This window comes from Anguilla rostrata, chromosome 4, assembly GCF_018555375.3.
Source record: "Anguilla rostrata isolate EN2019 chromosome 4, ASM1855537v3, whole genome shotgun sequence".
NCBI classification, from domain to species: Eukaryota; Metazoa; Chordata; class Actinopteri; order Anguilliformes; family Anguillidae; genus Anguilla; species Anguilla rostrata.
Window position 1 is genome coordinate 38,298,960 of NC_057936.1, and position 16,880 is coordinate 38,315,839.

The 16,880-nt window shown below is 40.5% G+C and overlaps 1 protein-coding gene and 1 long non-coding RNA gene across 8 annotated transcripts; both read left to right on the plus strand.

Moving 5' to 3' along the window:
• Positions 1–968: 968 nt before the first annotated feature.
• Positions 969–13,429, plus strand: LOC135253368 (vacuolar protein sorting-associated protein 4B-like). 7 transcript variants are annotated; one of them, XM_064332550.1, is made up of 11 exons: positions 969–1,208; positions 2,941–3,078; positions 5,546–5,687; positions 6,177–6,229; positions 6,964–7,077; positions 8,182–8,335; positions 8,716–8,864; positions 9,172–9,253; positions 10,251–10,470; positions 10,829–10,969; positions 11,345–13,429. In XM_064332550.1, the coding sequence occupies exons 3-11, from the start codon at positions 5,605–5,607 to the stop codon at positions 11,444–11,446; spliced, it is 1,098 nt and encodes a 365-aa protein (XP_064188620.1). In that variant the 5' UTR covers positions 969–1,208; positions 2,941–3,078; positions 5,546–5,604; the 3' UTR covers positions 11,447–13,429. The 7 variants fall into 7 exon arrangements, with proteins under 7 accessions (XP_064188620.1, XP_064188618.1, XP_064188619.1 ...); XM_064332548.1 differs by having other exon boundaries at positions 2,967–3,078; XM_064332549.1 differs by having other exon boundaries at positions 2,967–3,078; positions 5,551–5,687.
• Positions 13,430–13,942: 513 nt separating this feature from the next.
• LOC135254296 (uncharacterized) lies at positions 13,943–15,702 on the plus strand. The gene is made up of 2 exons (XR_010329822.1): positions 13,943–14,024; positions 15,156–15,702. It is a non-coding gene; the product is annotated as an uncharacterized LOC135254296 (long non-coding RNA).
• Positions 15,703–16,880: the final 1,178 nt, after the last annotated feature.

The window sequence follows — 16,880 nt, forward strand, 5'->3', positions numbered from 1 at the left end:
GGACTGATAGAAGTTAAGTGCTTTATCCCTCAGTCTTTTTGACTAACACGCTATGATTATAATTCCCCCCCGGTTACCCTCACTGCCATAACTTCCCCAATCTCCTTTTCCCTATTTCATGAATATCATTAAAAACGCCATTAGTTTCCCATCCACACCCAGACTCCACCTTCATTCCTACTACATATTTCTCATCTTTCTTTTCATTTTCAATTCTTTTTTTCCTTTTCTTATTTGCTCCTTCTCCCACTTTGCACTCCATTTTCCTAAACCGTTCATCTGCTTAGACCCAAAATGTCTACAATGACTGTGTGCTACAATCATTCATCAATGCCTGATCAACCTCAGTTTCTACCACTTCACACAGGTGCACTCAGGCAGGCCCTTTATGTAACCTTACTAATTGCCTGATTAATCTCAGGTATGCTCAGTTACCAGGCATGCTGTTTCGTCCACTGACAGAGAGTGGAGGCCATCAAGTTGCAGATTCGCAAGAGTGGGGTGGGAGTCAGATGATCAATAGAAAAGGGGGGAGTTAATGGCTAGTTTGGATACATATGGCTATATCTTATTTCAATAAAAATGTTTTAAATTTCATTTGAAATATAATTTTTAAAATATTTGAAGTAATTACACAGAACAAATTGATATTTTGATTTAGTATTCATTTAAAATGGTATTTGAATCAATTATTTGATTGAAATTTCATTTCAATTATTTCAAAAGAGTATTTCTTTTATTTTCCAATTATTTATGAATACGTCAAACAAAACAAAAGGAATTGGTCTTCTCACGTTTATTTGAAAATACCTTAAATACACAGCAAATATTTCAAATGCAATTCATTTGATTAGTATCTGTATTTGGCACAGGTGTATTTTGCACTGTTGTACGGCTGACTGAGGTTCTACCAAGCGTGGGCGTAACTTTTACCGACGTCACCGTTGTTTTTCTGATCACGTGAACTGCATAGGCGAAAGTGACATTCAATGCGGAAGAGTGTCGTTTTATTTAGTTCCGTGGCTTTTATCCTCACGATTATCTCAACTAGCTGTATAAAAATAAACAATTAATAAAACTATTTCAAACGACCAGATAGTTTAGAGTTAATAATAATAGCTTACAGTAATATTCTGGCGTGACGACAGCGACACGTGTTTTTTGTTGTCTCATCCTTTTAGGTAGTTCTGGCACACAACAATTTTCAGGTAAGATTCAGTGACAGCTTGAGTGGGAGGTGCCTAGGTAGTTAGTCATGAGTTACTTCTTACTAACATTAATTCTTACTATCCTCGGACGTTAATAGCTGGCTATGAGTATGTTGGTATGTTAGCTAACGCTAAAATAGCCAGTCATGTTGGTGGGAGTGGTAGCTTGTTACATTGATTAATTTTGTGTTTCTTTATTTTAGAGTTCCGGACCATTTTCGTTCATTATCATAGTTATAGCAATGTCTTTTAGTTTGTAACAAGTCAACAATTATGTTCCTTAGCTAATTAGCTTGCTAGTTGTTACAGAATAACTAATTCAGACATGATACATAACTGTCTATTAATTGGTAACTTCACAACTAAATTAAACTACTGTTATTAGAAAAGATGAGCGTTTTATTTTGTTGGTACTTCATAATTTCTTTAAAGTATGTTAGTATTGTCTCTGTTTTTCTGGTATATTCAAGGTGAAAATTCTCTTGGCTGTGAATATTGTTTATACGTGTTAACCAGAAGCTTTTGTCAAAAGTCTAGTTGTCACATGGGACTGTGACCAAGACTGCTTTCTTTCATTTGAGAAATATAGCTGAAGTGAGAACCTTGTTAACACAGCAAAATGCAGAAAAGCTCATACAAACTGTTATATCAAGTACTGCTCTTTTTACTGGTCTGCCTTAGAAAACAACGAGGAAACTACTAAATATCCAAAAAGTTGCCTCCTTGTGTCTTTTTAAATTGATTCTAAGGTCCTTACTTGTTTATAAAGGCTATTATTAATGGCTTAGCACCTACTGTTAGGACCCAGCTTCTTCCCTTGGAGTCAAAGTCAGGACGATGCAGGTGCTCACCAAGACAACAAACACTTTACTGAAGAAAGTAAAAGTTTATTGTAATCACACTGGCCAGCGGAAAGATCACTGAAACACAACACAAGTTCACGGTACAGCAACCCACCCCCCACTGGTCTTCTAGCCTGGTTTAAATACCTTCTGGGGCCTTGACTGGGTACGCATTGTCCATCCTATCTGCAAAGGCCTATCTCTTTGTTCCCTAAACAACCTATGCCCTTAGTGTTGCCTGATACCATATGGCATCATTATTTTCAGAATCCATCACTACCTACATTTCTGATCTCCTATCCTTGTATGTCCCAACTTGAACTCCTCAGAGATCTGCTAGGCTTCTTAAGGTAGCAATGTGCAAGGAGTGGAGAAACTGACTTGTTTATATGCACCAGTACTATGGAACAGTATTTTAAAAATATTAGAGAGGCAGGCTCAGTTGGCATTTTTGAAAAGCAGCTTAAATCCTCCATCCTTGTTTACTCCGGCTTTTAATTGAAAGTTTTCTCTCATGTCCTGTTATTACATTTTATATATTTTGTGTATTGCTTTATTTTATTTTTCAATATATTTTTATTGTTATATTCTATTTGTTTTTCTATTTTTAACATTGTATTTTACTATTGTTTTCTTTGGTGCAATGTTGTTCAGCACTTTGAGTTGCATTTTCATGTGTAAAAGGTACATTATAAATAAAGTTTTAAAAAAGTAAAAAAGAAAAATTATAAATAAATGAATAAACAAAGCTAAGGTAACGGTCAGCTGTTTATTTGAGCTCTACCAACAAGAATAATCAGCAGCTGAGCTGGAAACACTCACCATTAGGTTCATATCACACAAAAGCAACCGGGTTATTGTATTGTGAAGGTGCTTTGCTCTCCCTCCAGGATGAACCTGTCACGTTGCCTTACAGACAGCTGTAAATCTGGCAAGCCAAGCGGCCGAGGAGGACAAAGCACAGAACTATGAGGAGGCTGTTCGCCTGTACCAGCATGCCGCGCAGCACTTTCTTCATGTGGTGAAGTGTGAGCCCGGGTTTTTCAACTACTCGTGGCTCTAACTGGGGCCATATCCTTTTTAAAATGGTTCATCCATACATTCCAAACATTTTCCACATACTGTTCACATAGCAATATACAAAGATGAATAAGACACATTGTACACATGTAGATACAGTATATTTAGATATATAAAATGTCTTCTTAAAACATACTTGACTATTACTTATTATTCTGATGTGAGATATGTGCGGACATCATGCAGATACAGATCTGGTAATAGTTACAATTTCTTATTCATCTGAATACTGCAGAATTCATCTGCAATTCATTTCTTTTGAATGATTAAAAATACTCCAAGATCACATCTAGGTGGGCTACATTTGGTTTGGCTGCCAGTTGAATAGGCCCATTGCAGGCTTCTCAGATTCCTGCACTTCTCTAGATAGACGCAACAGCTGTTTCTCTGCTATTCCAAACGCCTCATTCGCTAGGGAGGGGTCCACCCCTGAATACCTGAAACTTGAAATGGCTAACTGGCTTTGAATAGCAAGCTATTGTCCAGCCAAATCCTGCATGTACAGTTTTGAGACTTCCTCCTTTAGAGGCAATGACAGCACAGAATAGATAAGTCACTCTAATGTAACTCTGTCATGAATCAGTATGCTGTCTCGCATTATGAAACTTTGAGCCCTATTTAGTCATATTTTACTGTATTCTGTCACTCAACAAAAAGTCATTAATACAAAACATACCCATTAACCCACCAGTAAAAATATCATTCCTAAAATCTGTCTGTATATTAAAATCTCCAATATGTTTCCTAAGCGGTTTTTGTACATAAACAAGCCATATTACCTAGCAGTGCTCGCCTATATCGTGTCAATTATGTGAACAGAGAAAGGAAATGGCTAGCAGTACGTAAGCAGCTAACATCTTTTTATCTTAACCATGATATTTGGTAGCCATCTGACAAAGGTTACTAATGGCATGAGGCAATGGCTAGCTATGTAGACATCAGTAGTTTATTTTAGAATGTAAGGATAGAAAGTGTTTTGATGAAATGCTGTGCAACTAGTAGGTAGGTAACGGAACATTATAGCTGATCACACCTGCTCTTTTCGGTGCAAATTTAATTAGCAATTTTATGGCCTGTATTGTAGTCAATCTTGTTATATGGGCCAGATAAAATATTAGGGCTACATGCAAATTATAATAAATACATTTTAGATAAGTGTTTTTGTTGTGTAATTGGATAATATGAACAAATGTTGTTCTTGGTTGATGTAAATAGGAATGACTGTTGTTATTGTGTGAAGTAGCTGTACTGTGGAATTAGGTATTGGTGGCCTGGAGCATGTATTTGGTAGAAACAATTATGAAGGAGAAACAGAAAGTGAAGAACTCGTGCCTTGGGGTTTATCATGTGGCTATATGAATATTAGGAATTGCGTGTGTTTTTATATGAGTTTTTATAAAATGTTTGGAATGACTGTGAGCCTGTGGTCATTATAATCAGTTCTGGGACTGTAATAACGCTTAAGATTTCTGAACTGCATCGTGTAGGTATTGGGTACGTTCTGCAAACTGGTAACTTAGCTCAGGGGAACTGCCCCAGAAACCTTACCTGAGTCTCAGTCTTACTGCCGGCTTTTACTGATGCGCATCCCTTGTTCCCTTCATTGCTACTCCTACTCTTGAAGCAACAAGCAGGAACTCCAAAGCATTTGTGGCTAAGCCTACTTCTGTCTGGTTGATTTCACTTCTCAACATCAATGGTTCCCCCTGCCCCCTAGCAGGTGTCATGCGCTGTCTGACACATTTGAAATATGTGTGTTTCTGACAGGTGACGGGTTGTCATGAAATCGACTGGCTAACCAACAACATGTTCCCCACAGCTTTTAGGTGGATGGTTTGAAATGAAAAAGCTTTATTGCCCAGGTCCTTCCTGGTTTGTCTTATAAATCACAGGCACTGAGTCAGTGTAATTTTCTTGCATTGGGTGTTATTTTAAGGGAGCTGTGTATTGTTTGACAGGAGCCATGTGGATTATGTAGTATTTTCATCCATATCCAGTGACTACTTATGAAAATGAGCCTTTGAGCCAACTGGTACAGTATTACTTGATACAATAGCAACCAATACTGATAATTGCATTACGTTACAGGCATTTAGCAGACGTTCTTATCTAGAGTGACTTATATGACGTTTTTTTTTTTTTTTTTTGACATTTACATTGTATCCAGTTATACAGCTGGATATATACTGAAGCAATGCAGGTTAAGTACCTTGCTCAAGGGTGCAACGGTAGTGTCCTAGCGGCGAATCGAACCTGACCAACTCCTTACCCATCACACATTTTATATGACTGGCGATTTGATTTCTGCATGACAGATCATTTAATGTACATTTGTTATTTCATGTTTGCTGTACAATAGACTTGTGTGTGCACTGTGATTAGTGATGCATTTTGTACATTTTTTTTTTTTTGAAGCTCAGGAAGACCTAGCGGAACAGAGTGTCAGCGTGAAGTACGCTGAGTGCCTGGACAGGATGGAGAAGCTGAAGGAGTACCGGAAGCAGAAAGAAAAGGCTTCACCCACTAAGCCTGTGGAGAACCAGTCAGATGACAGAGAGTGAGGAAAAATGGAATATTAGCCTGTAAAATGCCTTGTGTACAGTTCTTGGCTCCACCGCAGTATAATTTGTCAATATGAAGTTAAACTTTACCTGTAACCATATATGCAATGTTACCGGAATGGAATTAAATTGTAAAGAGAAGTTAACCATATTTGTAAATGCCTTTGAACCTCTGTTGTGAGATGATGCTCAGATTTTTAGCCTGAAGCAAGCATTTCATTTTCTTCATCAGTGTGTCCTACAATATCTACTTACCATTGTTTGTGCATTTTAAATTTCTTGTTGTATTGGTTGAGCCTGAACATCTCAGGCACTCAGGAAATTCCATAAGCTTAATGAGCAAATTCACTGGTTAAATAATCCCATGACAATACATCTCTGCTCACGTTTGGCCTTTTCAATAACCTCTGATTCACCTCTGCTCTTTTTTTACCCTTATATATTCATTAATTCTTTCATTCATTCATATGCATTATTCTTTACAGGAATGATGGTGATGAAAGTGATGACTCTAAGTTTTTCCAGAGTCTGCTGCAGGGTGAGTCCTTTTAGTAACAGCGCAGACTCTTATCGTAACCAGATGGTCAACTGTGTGTGTTCCCATATTCCTTCTGGCCTCTCTGTCTCCTTATGGTAAGAGATTAGAGTTTGTAATGGGGCTTTCCAGTGTTCTATTACAATTTATGAATCTTTCGGGAGGGATGTGCTCTAGAGCAGGACATCCTCTGGCATCGGTATATCCTTTTCCACACCTTGAATTCAGAGGATGCATCATTTTTCAATTTTCCGCTCCAATTTCTGAGACAGACCTTCCGATGATACAAATACAGAACTGGACTTCTGCTTAGTTTTAGAAATTGTGGTAACCACACTCCTACCACAAAAAAGACTCACCACAAAAAAATACAAAAAAGACTAAAAAAGGCCAGGCTCTATGGTTAGAGGAGTGAGCTGGAACTCCAAGGTTGAATGTTCGATTCCCAGGTATGGTGACTGCTGTTGAATCTTCGAGCTGGGTACCTCAATTGCTTCTATAAATATTCGGCTGTATCCGTGCATTATATGTAAAAAGAATGTATCTGCTAAATATAATTTTGCAGTCAATTTTATTCACAACAGGCTGTGTTGCAGTTATATGGAGCAGGTGGATAGGGGGTGTCACAGTTGGAGTTTGCAGATGATGGTTACGCGTACATCCTAATATCTGTGTTTGCAGTAAAAGAGAAGGCAGTGGGGGATTAATATGAGCATGCATTTGTTCGTTTTTTGCAGGATCTATCGTCATGGAGAACGTCAAGTGGAGCGACGTGGCCGGGCTGGAGGGAGCGAAGGAGGCGCTGAGAGAAGCAGTCATTCATCCAATCAAATTTCCTCACCTCATCACAGGTACTGCCCCCAAGAGAGACAGCACGTTGGCTCTGAGGGCTGGGCCTGAACCAAACATGTCAAAAGCAGATGGTTCTCTGGCATTCCTTTCTCTAAATTTAAATGCTTTCCCTCTTGTGCTCCCAATTGGGAGTAACCAATTATATTTATCAATGCTCACTGCTGCAACTGCCATTGATGATTCAAGGGAGAGCATAAAACCACATCCTGTCCTCTAAACCACTGGTTCTCAACCCTGTTCCTGGAGATCTACCGTCCTGTGGGTTAACACTCCAACCCTAACAAAGCTCACCTCATTCAACAGCTAGATAGCTGCTAATTAGTAGAATCAGGTGTGCCAAATTAGGGTTGAAATGAAAACCTAGAGGATAATAGATCTCCAGGAATCAGGTTGGGAACCACTGCTCTAAACCGTGATGTCAGTGATGTCAACCCCCGTTTCTTGTCACACTGACGTTTACACGTCAGACTTGCACAGACATGGGTTTGAGGAAGACACTTCTGGTCAATCAGTCACATGACTGGGTGACTGATTAACCAGCTTGGTTTGCTAGAGAGTGGTTACATGCTGTAATCCTGGCTGTCTGAAAGCCTCCCATCCCTGGGCGAGACTAGAGCCAACTGTGCATCTCCCTGTGGAGCTACTACCCAGTCAGCACTGGCACAGTCTGGATTCAATACCATGCTGTGCGGCCCATCCACACACTGGAACAGTGCCTTAATCCCAAAGCATTGAACACAGTTCAGTCTTCCCCTGTCCACGATTAGTATTTTTTTAGACGTCCTGTCACCTAAGCTACCCTCACTGTAAGCGTTGTTTGATGCACTTGGATGGAAATTCATTGAATTATTACATAATACGTCTTATCGCTATCTCTATATTTGCATTTTCTTTGACTAGACCAGGGGTGGACAACAAGGGCCATTCCGTTTGAGGATTTTCTGACAACTTGTGCTTTTAATTATTTAATCAGCTCAGCCGTGCCTTGATCTGACAGTTGTCTGGGCACCAGCTGCAGTGGCAGGCTGCAAGTGTATCCTAAAGATTTTGCTGCCCTCCTGTGGCCTGTATGCATTTGACTGTGTTTCCCCTGCGATTCTCAGGGAAGAGGACCCCGTGGATGGGCGTCTTGCTTTTCGGGGCTCCTGGCACCGGGAAGACCTACCTCGCCAAAGCCGTGGCCACAGAGGCCTACGGCTCCACCTTCTCTGTCTCCTCGTCCGACCTGGTGTCCAAGTGGCTGGGGGATAACAGGATGTGAGTATGCAGCACGGGGGAGGGAAGAGAGGGTGGCAGGTTCAGTGGTCATTGGTGTTCCATTGTGGGCTTGTGTAAGAACACACTGTGCAGCTTGATTATGGCTGATGCTTTTTGGATGAATCATTCAGCCCTGTACCCTTTGCTGTGTAGAATGTGAGTGTTGTGTAAATTTTGATGATTTTACTGTTGTTTGGGAAGGCCACTGCATAAATTTGTAAATACATTCTTAGCTATTTCCATCTCTTTATCTCTTTCCTTCTCCCATCCTTCATTTCTCCATCTTTCCCTCCCAACCCTCACCATCTCTCTCCCCCTCCCTTCTTCTGTCTCTCTTTCCCACAATCTACCCTTTCCCCCCTCTCTCCCCTTCTCTTCAGGCTGGTGAAGAACCTCTTCAGCCTAGCTCGGAAGCGCAAGCCTTCCATCATCTTCATCGATGATATTGACTCACTGTGCTGCTCCAGGAGCGAGAACGAGAGCGAGGCATCCCAGCAGGCCAAGACAGAGTTCCTGGCTCAGATGCAGGGTGAGAGCTGGGTTGGGTTGCCACGGTGCAGTCACATGACCCTGTTGCTGGTCCCTCAGCTCTCAGGGGCTGTGGGGGGGGGGGGGGGTGGTAGTGAAAGAGCTCATTGAAGCAGTGCATTATTTGTGGGAGAAGGCAGGTCTATATCAACGATGAACTTAAATATAAATGTTCAGTGTATAATGTCATCTGTGTTAAGTCAGAACCTTATAACTGCATCTCACTGCTTCTCAAAGCATGAATAAAAGCCCAAAAAAAACTTTTGTGAGTTACACGCCTCTCAAATATTCCCGTTGCCTCTCCTCAGGTGTCGGGAATGATAATGAAGGAATCCTTGTGCTGGGAGCCACCAGCATCCCCTGGACCCTGGACCCTGCCATCAGGAGAAGGTGGTGTCTTCCGATGGAATTTTCCAGAAGAATTAAAAGGATTTCGCTCTTTAATCGTTTTCTGTAACTGCTCAATTAAACACAAACTTTCCCCGGAAAAGAGCGATTTGCTCAATGTGTGCCATGCCATGAGTAACTAAAGTCAAAAGGAATTTGGAATGACCCCCTCTGGTTACACCCACTTACAGCTTTGAGAATAATTCATGATTGAAGTCTTTGCCGAGCTCTTCCATGTAGTCTGTCAGTGAATTGAGGGCGCGGAGTTGAGTCAATGTCTAGCACAAACAGTACTGAAAACCCGGTAACAAAACCAAATCTGTTTTTGGATCGTTCGGTTGTTGCGTCGTAATTTGCTTTGATCCCAAAGCACCTATCTGATATTAAAGACACCTAAGGCTTTCTTTATTGTTATCATTTAGTAACTCTGATTGGATAACTTGGGAATGATTTTGATAGTATTTGTAAGAGGTCAATAAGTATTTGTCCGCAGGGAACATTGCAGGGCTGATATATAATTGAGGAAAAAAACTTTTTGAAAGTGTGCCTTGTAGACAAGTCCTCAAATGTAATTATCAAGTAAACCAAAAAACTCCAAATACAGCATAGGGGAAAAGGGACTCACACACGTCCCCAAAAAAAGACACAAATGCCGAGATGTTTAGAAAAATACATACATATTTATTATGCAGACATTGTGCTACAGTGATAAAAAGTGATAAAAATTATTAGTAGGATAGTAAGATAGACCTTTCAGTCGCATATGACCATCTTCAGTGCTGATATATAATTATTCAGTATTTTCAAACATCTCCCTGCATTGTATTTCCTTATAAAGTCTCTGGGTTCCTACAGTACAGTAGGATGGAAGTCACTAATACAGATAAGACACGTCTGGTAATTTAGAGGTGAATCAGAAGGGGATGGTCAAAGAAGGGAGGAGACTTCAGTGCCAATCAGTGACCGTTACAACTGACCCCTCCCTTTTCTTTGTGATCAGGTTTGAGAAGCGTATCTACGTCCCCCTCCCTGAAGAGCAGGCCCGCATCTTTATGTTCAAGCAGCACCTGGGCTCCAGCCCAAACAGCTTGACTGAGTCCGACTTTGTGACCCTGGGCCAGAAGACGGAGGGCTACTCGGGGGCCGACATCAGCATCATCGCGAGGGATGCCCTGATGCAGCCCGTCCGGATGGTTCAGTATGCCACGCACTTCAAACGGGTGCGTTTCCTCGGCGATTGTGCTGGTGAGGAGTCGTGGGGCCTGGTTCTGAGCTGTCCAGTTTAGAACCGGCCATCAGTCTTTAGTCGCTTCTTGTGGATCATCGTTGGGCATCTTTTACTGTAAGGACTACCGTTGTATGACATTCATGGATGGTTAGGCCATTTGTGCACATCAGTAGCCAATACGTTGCTGTTGTGATGTGTGTTTAAACACCACATGCCATGTTTGCCTTGTACTTTTCTCTGGATAAGAAGTGAAAATAAGTAAGTATAAAATAATGATACAATCACAACAGCATATGTTGTCGTGACGGTACATCTCCCCCTGCCATTACTGAACGTGTCTGCCTTCACAGGTTCGAGGGGCAGTGTGGAACGACCTTGGTCAGGTGATGGATGACCTGTGGGCCCCATGTTCCCCAGAGGATCCCATCGCTGTAGAGATGACCTGGAAGGACATCCAGGACTCCAAGTTACAGGAGCCAGTCGTCAGCATGGTGAGGAGGGGAAATGTGCCCTTTCGCCTATGGTTCTGCTGGTTCTGCACAGTCCACAGAACTTTATCTAAAAATCAGTCCAATTCATTTTTTTATTATCTAACTTTACAGAAGCACATTGGTAAGTTAAGAACAAGCTGATTTATAATGATGACCTGACTTAACCGGACATGTGGTTTAAAAAGGCACACAAGACAGCGAAAGGGAAAATGAGGTAAAAGGGGGAAAAACAAATAATAACCATGATTAATATTCTTTTTCCCTGTTCCCATGCTGTACTACAATCTAATATCTTTATTGAGCTCTGAATAATTTTGAACGATGTCTAAATTTGGAATTTGACGTCTAGTCCATTTCTTCCCCGATTGCACGCAGTCGCACGTGCTGAAGTCTCTGTCCAACACCAAGCCGACGGTGGACGAGCTGGACCTGGAGAAGCTGAAGGAGTTCATGGAAGACTTTGGCCAGGAGGGTTAGCGCGCATGCCTTGGTCACGAATGTAGCACGGAAGGACTGGACCCTGCTTTCTCCCGCCTTTCCTTTCCTTCCGCTGGTCTCAAGTCCAACAAGCCAGTCTCTGCATATAGCTTATGAGTGTGTTGTTTTTGCACACTCATTCACTTTACAAATTAAATATATATTTTTTTGTTATTTGAGGACGATGATGAACACAAAGACTGCTTTCAGTGTATTGTTATTTTTTGTATCTTTTGTATATTGCTTTGAAATACTACAGGACTAGCGTCATGGGTTCTTGAGAGATGGAGCAATGCGTGTTGATTTTATGAAGCTGTTTACTTCTGAAGTATGCATCTGTAATCTCTTGGCCGTTATAAATACTGTAACTGAACCGCTAACGTTAATTAACCATCCTGGCAAACAGGATTATAGTGGTTGTCTGTGATTCACAGGGTAAGATTTCAGTGTCAAATTTATCAAAGGATTTCATTTTATTTTATTATTGTATTTATTTATCTATTGAAGAAGAGATGCTATAAGTGAGTGCATGTCATTTTAACAGTGTATTACATGTCAGTGCATTGTAATTTTTCTTAACAGTCACAAAGTACGGTAAATGGAACCAGATCATGACTGGTTGTCTACGACCCCACGTTCATTCCTGTTTGTTTTTAAAGAAATAAGCCAACTGTACTCCTTTTAAACAATGGATGGGACGTTCATAGCATTACTGAGGGTGGAAACATGATTGTTGTAGTGAGAGTAGCCTATGTATATGTTGACTGTTATCCATTAACTGTTTCAGCCAGAGGCATAGTGATTTAGATGGAAAAACACACGATGGGGAAAATGGACTGTTGTAATGCACGCAGGAGACTGTTTCGTGGGCTCTTGTGAATCTCCGTCCCTGTGATGTTGCCCACTCAAAGCGGGGACCTTGGAGAATCACAAAATGGTACTTTTTTTGTTCCCCTTTGAACTGAAAACTAATATGGACTGTTGGGGGAGGAGATGGAGAAAGAGAGTGAGAGAGAGAGACAGAGAGAGGAAGTGAGACTGACATTATAAGGCCCTTTACTGCCCTTTATCACAACATCAAACATGAAGGGGAAAAAAAATCTAAAATATAAAGCAAAAATATTACCAAAATGCATGAGAGAGAGCGATAGGGAGAGAGATGTCTCTGCATTACGTGGACTGCAGTCTTTGAACTGTTGGCTCTTCCTGAGTTAAAGCTTGCTCATTTCGTTTACTGCCTTACTGCAGTGTTGAATGCATGTAGCTGTATGTCTGTACATATCATGCTTTTTAATGCCATGAAATGCCCCTTCTGTGATAAATTTACATGTCTTGGCCAAGGCTTCTGTATTTTTGGTTTGAAGCCTTGAAATTTGAAAAGTTGAAGGATTAAAACAGTTGGAGATGGTGCAATTGGCATATGAAACCTGAGTGTAATTATCTTTTATACGATAGTAATGAAACTCTGTATGCCTTTGTCACGGTGTGCTATCTGCTGTTAGCAATATTGCACACTGATGCTTGTAAATGTCCATGAAAAATGTGAGTGTCAAGGAACATGCTCAGCACAACAATGCAAAGGTTCATTTGGCTTTGAGGCTGGGGCTTTTCTTATTTTTATTGCACATATAAAATGATTATTGAAAATTCATGTGCCAGACATTTTGTTCAGGTGATGTGCGTAATTTTCTGGAAATAAAAAAGCATTTATTGTATTAACTGTCACGCTACAGGCAAATGGGTTAAACCATAAATAGATAAATAGAGTGTGTTTGAGTCCGTATAGGCTATAGCAACTTAGTCCACAAGTAAATATGGCAAATATCTAGCCCTGGATTTATGGACAAATATTGTATTTATATGTTACCACATATATAGATTGAGCTCATTTTTAAAGCTGTGCCAGTTATTGTAGTACATTAAGTGTGTGCTCAGATATATCACTATAACCAACCAGTTGTATAAATAAACCAGCTAACTATATGCTTGGCTTCTGTCTTCACAATTCAACATTACATGCTGTACTGTATAAAAGACATCAACTGATAACTGCCTCTTTCAAATCATCAACAAAGAGTTTTAGGGTTAGAATATTATAGCAGATAATTATAATAATAATCGTCATCATCATCATCCATCCATCCATTAACAGCACACCATTTGTGGGGAAGCAACTACACACTCCCAACCTAATTACATCCAGCACCCCTTACAGCTTTGCAGATGCATAATATGGAATGAAGGTTAGAACTGCATTGATGGTACTTTTTGCATGTGTACTGATCCTTGTGGTATGTGGATTGACTTGAAATGTCAGCATGTTAGCTATCTGGATGACTGAAAGAACAAAGAAACAATGTGGGACCTATGTATCATACTTTCCCGGTACATAATCTCTTTTTTTGCTTCTGAGTCACTGTCTAGGAAGACAGTCACCATAAGAACAGGCTCAGGTTCAAGCCTCAGTTATGTTATTTGCTGATTTTGCCTGGTACTTTTCAATGGAACACCCACAATCACACTCATCCCATCAGGAGTAGGCTTCTCTGTGCAGGATGTGCCGCTGATTGGCTAACAGGTGAGAGCAGCAGACCAGGGTCAAATACATATTTAAAGTATTTTAATTACCTTTAAAGTCTTTTTAATATTTTGATGAGAATGTGTCAAGTGATTGCTGATGGCCCCAGTCCAATTGTACCGATTTCCATTGTTAAATTGTAGTGAACATGCATGGCTGAATTCTATTTTATCAGTGTCTAACCTTACAAAATGTGAAAGATGGAACTGCACAAATGGCTGTTGAATACTCTGACAACAGAAAAAAGAGGAAATACAGTAAAAGGCTTTAAAAAGATCGCATGGGTACAAATAAGATGCCAAGTAGCATATCACGAGTTTGCCATCACCCCCATGCAAAGGCATGTACGGTCATTCAGGCTGCTGGTACTGGCAGTGCATGGGTTGTTTAAAATTGCCAGCGTAGGCTGCCCTTGCCCATAATCCAAGTTCAACCCCTAGCCCCTAGTAGTTCCCCTGGAATTCCCTCAGTATTATAACTCACTGACATCACATCGAGAGCCACTCACAAAGATTATACGAAGAGCTCTGGGATACCCCCTTCAGTATGAAGCCTAAATAGTTGCTGGCTCAGTCATTTCTGTTGTCTATCACAGAAATATTTCAAAATATTTTTAAATTGTATTTGTATTTTAATGTATTTTTAAACGGCACTAAATACTATTTGAAAAACTGGTTTTCCAAATACTTTCTCAAATGAAAATATTTTAAATAAATGAAATACAAAGTATTTAATGCGTAAATGTATTTCCGAATACTTCAAATATGTATTTAACTACATTTATAAATACATATACAAATACGTATTTGTATCTGACCCAGGTCTGGAGAGCAGGTACAGTGCTCTTTGCATGGGTTTAAGTGGTTCTTCATTCGTATGATCATGTCCAATGGCTGTTTCCAAGTGGAGACTGTCATACAGCTGTACACGCTCATGCCAATTTTTGGTGGATGTGCTCATTTCCGGGTTTTTGCTATTTAGTTCATCTGAAAGTTATCATTACACGTATGTATAATTACAGCATGGTGATAGATTTAATGATTCTTAACTATGTCAGTAAACGTTTGAACAAGAGACCAGTTATTTTCAGATATGTGTGCAAGCACCAAGTATGTGATCCTTCTTTTATAGGGCAACCCAAGATGTATTTGGCTTACTGCTCTGAACCATCTCTGGGCTCATTAAAATGTAAAAGTCAGGGGAAACGTCCTATTTTTAAACACACCTACGGGCCCAGGAGAAACTGCGTCCATCGGGAGCTGCAGAATGACATCCTGTCTCCACCAGCATCTCCTGGAAGAGAACATGGAGGTGGACCGTCTCTGAGTGAATGGCAGGGTATTTCAACAGATGAGAGGCCCTCAGTATTTGAATTCTCATTTCTCTGGGCTTGTTAATATGCTGGGTTTTTGGGCGTGGTGTGTCACATGACCTACTGTAATATGGAACCCTTGAGAGCACAAAAGCTATCCTGCAGTGCAATGACTGCACAGCTCAGCTGGTGGACTGCAGAGAGAAGAGAAGCGATAACTGGCAGGGCTGGCTAAGAAGGAGGAAGCATGCGTGTTCTCCTAAGCTAGATGGGGAACATGCAGCAATGACACAGGCCAGTGAACACAATCAATCATTCAGAAGAGGGAGGAAAAATAAAAAATAGCCGTTAAATTGAAAAGTTAAATGGTCCCATTTTGATTTCATTCCTATTTACAGGTGCACAGGTGTTCTGTATAATTACAGAGGAGCTGCATCTTTTACGTAAAATCATATTAAGATATGGAGCGGACACAAGTAGGAAGGGTAGTTTGAGGCCAACCTGCTCAAATACAGGGGTTTTAAAAGATGATACCCCAGGCGAAGTATTTTTTTTATGAATTACAGGTGATGCTTTGTATCTTATTTATACTAAGTACCACTGAACTAAAAAATAAACAATTTTTTATTTTGTTCCTCAAGCAAGTTCAATAAGTGTAGTGAATCTGAGAAAAAAGGATTTCCTCATTAGTTAACAAACTAGAGCCAGCATGGGGTGAAATACCTGAGATTAAGCACAAAACTTTAGTTCAGAGATGCTATTAAGTAAGTACAGATTTTAGAGGCAGACTGTTTTATGAGAATCTGCAGTAAACCCATCCCATCACTTCCTAGTCTGTCCCCCAGAGCACATCTCTCTAATTGATTTATCTGCGTCATTTAATTTCCTCCAGCTGCTTCTCATTGGCTGGATTTGTTGTTGGAAGTGCTATTCCACCACAGGTCACACATTCAGTCCAAGGATGTGAGCCCTATAGACTGAGGAATTCCATTACAACACCATAGAAACCAAACCACAAATTATAGCGATTATACAGCAGTTAAATCCTGAGCCGAACTTGGGTCCAAGGTCTTCGCCTATGTAGGGGAGGGTGCAGTTATAGCCTATCTGTCGTTACCTGTCAGTTGTATGCCTGAGTTGGTTCCCAGACATTGTCCTGTAAGTCCACATACCATTGCGATTTCTGGCCCAAAAGAACTCCAGTAATAATAGCAGTAAAAAAAAGAAAGACTTGCTGTAAAAAGGTAGGGCACATTATTTCAACAATCCCATTGGTGGGACATATCAGACCATCCACCTACGCACAGTAATCCCCACGTATGATGGATTCCCACTGTCTGGGACCACTGAATGTCTGGGACCTTGGAGATGAGTGATGGCCTTCTAAAGCCCTAAAGCAGGGTGTGTGCTCACTGTCAATCCTCAATCAAATGGAGGTTTTAAGTCTGGCTTTAAAAGGGACCCTTATAATTTTGCATTTATTAAACTCCATGTTCCGGAGCTTATTGTATATTAGTTCATGTTTTTCTCTGCATTATTTTTCA

Bases quoted from the DNA above. Each gene is read 5' to 3' on its own strand.
- LOC135253368 (XM_064332550.1), top strand. From the start codon at position 5,605: ATGGAGAAGCTGAAGGAGTACCGGAAGCAGAAAGAAAAGGCTTCACCC. The intron at 5,688-6,176 runs GTGAGGAAAAAT...TATTCTTTACAG, and splicing joins AACCAGTCAGATGACAGAGA to GAATGATGGTGATGAAAGTG. The intron at 10,471-10,828 runs GTGCGTTTCCTC...CTGCCTTCACAG, and splicing joins ATGCCACGCACTTCAAACGG to GTTCGAGGGGCAGTGTGGAA.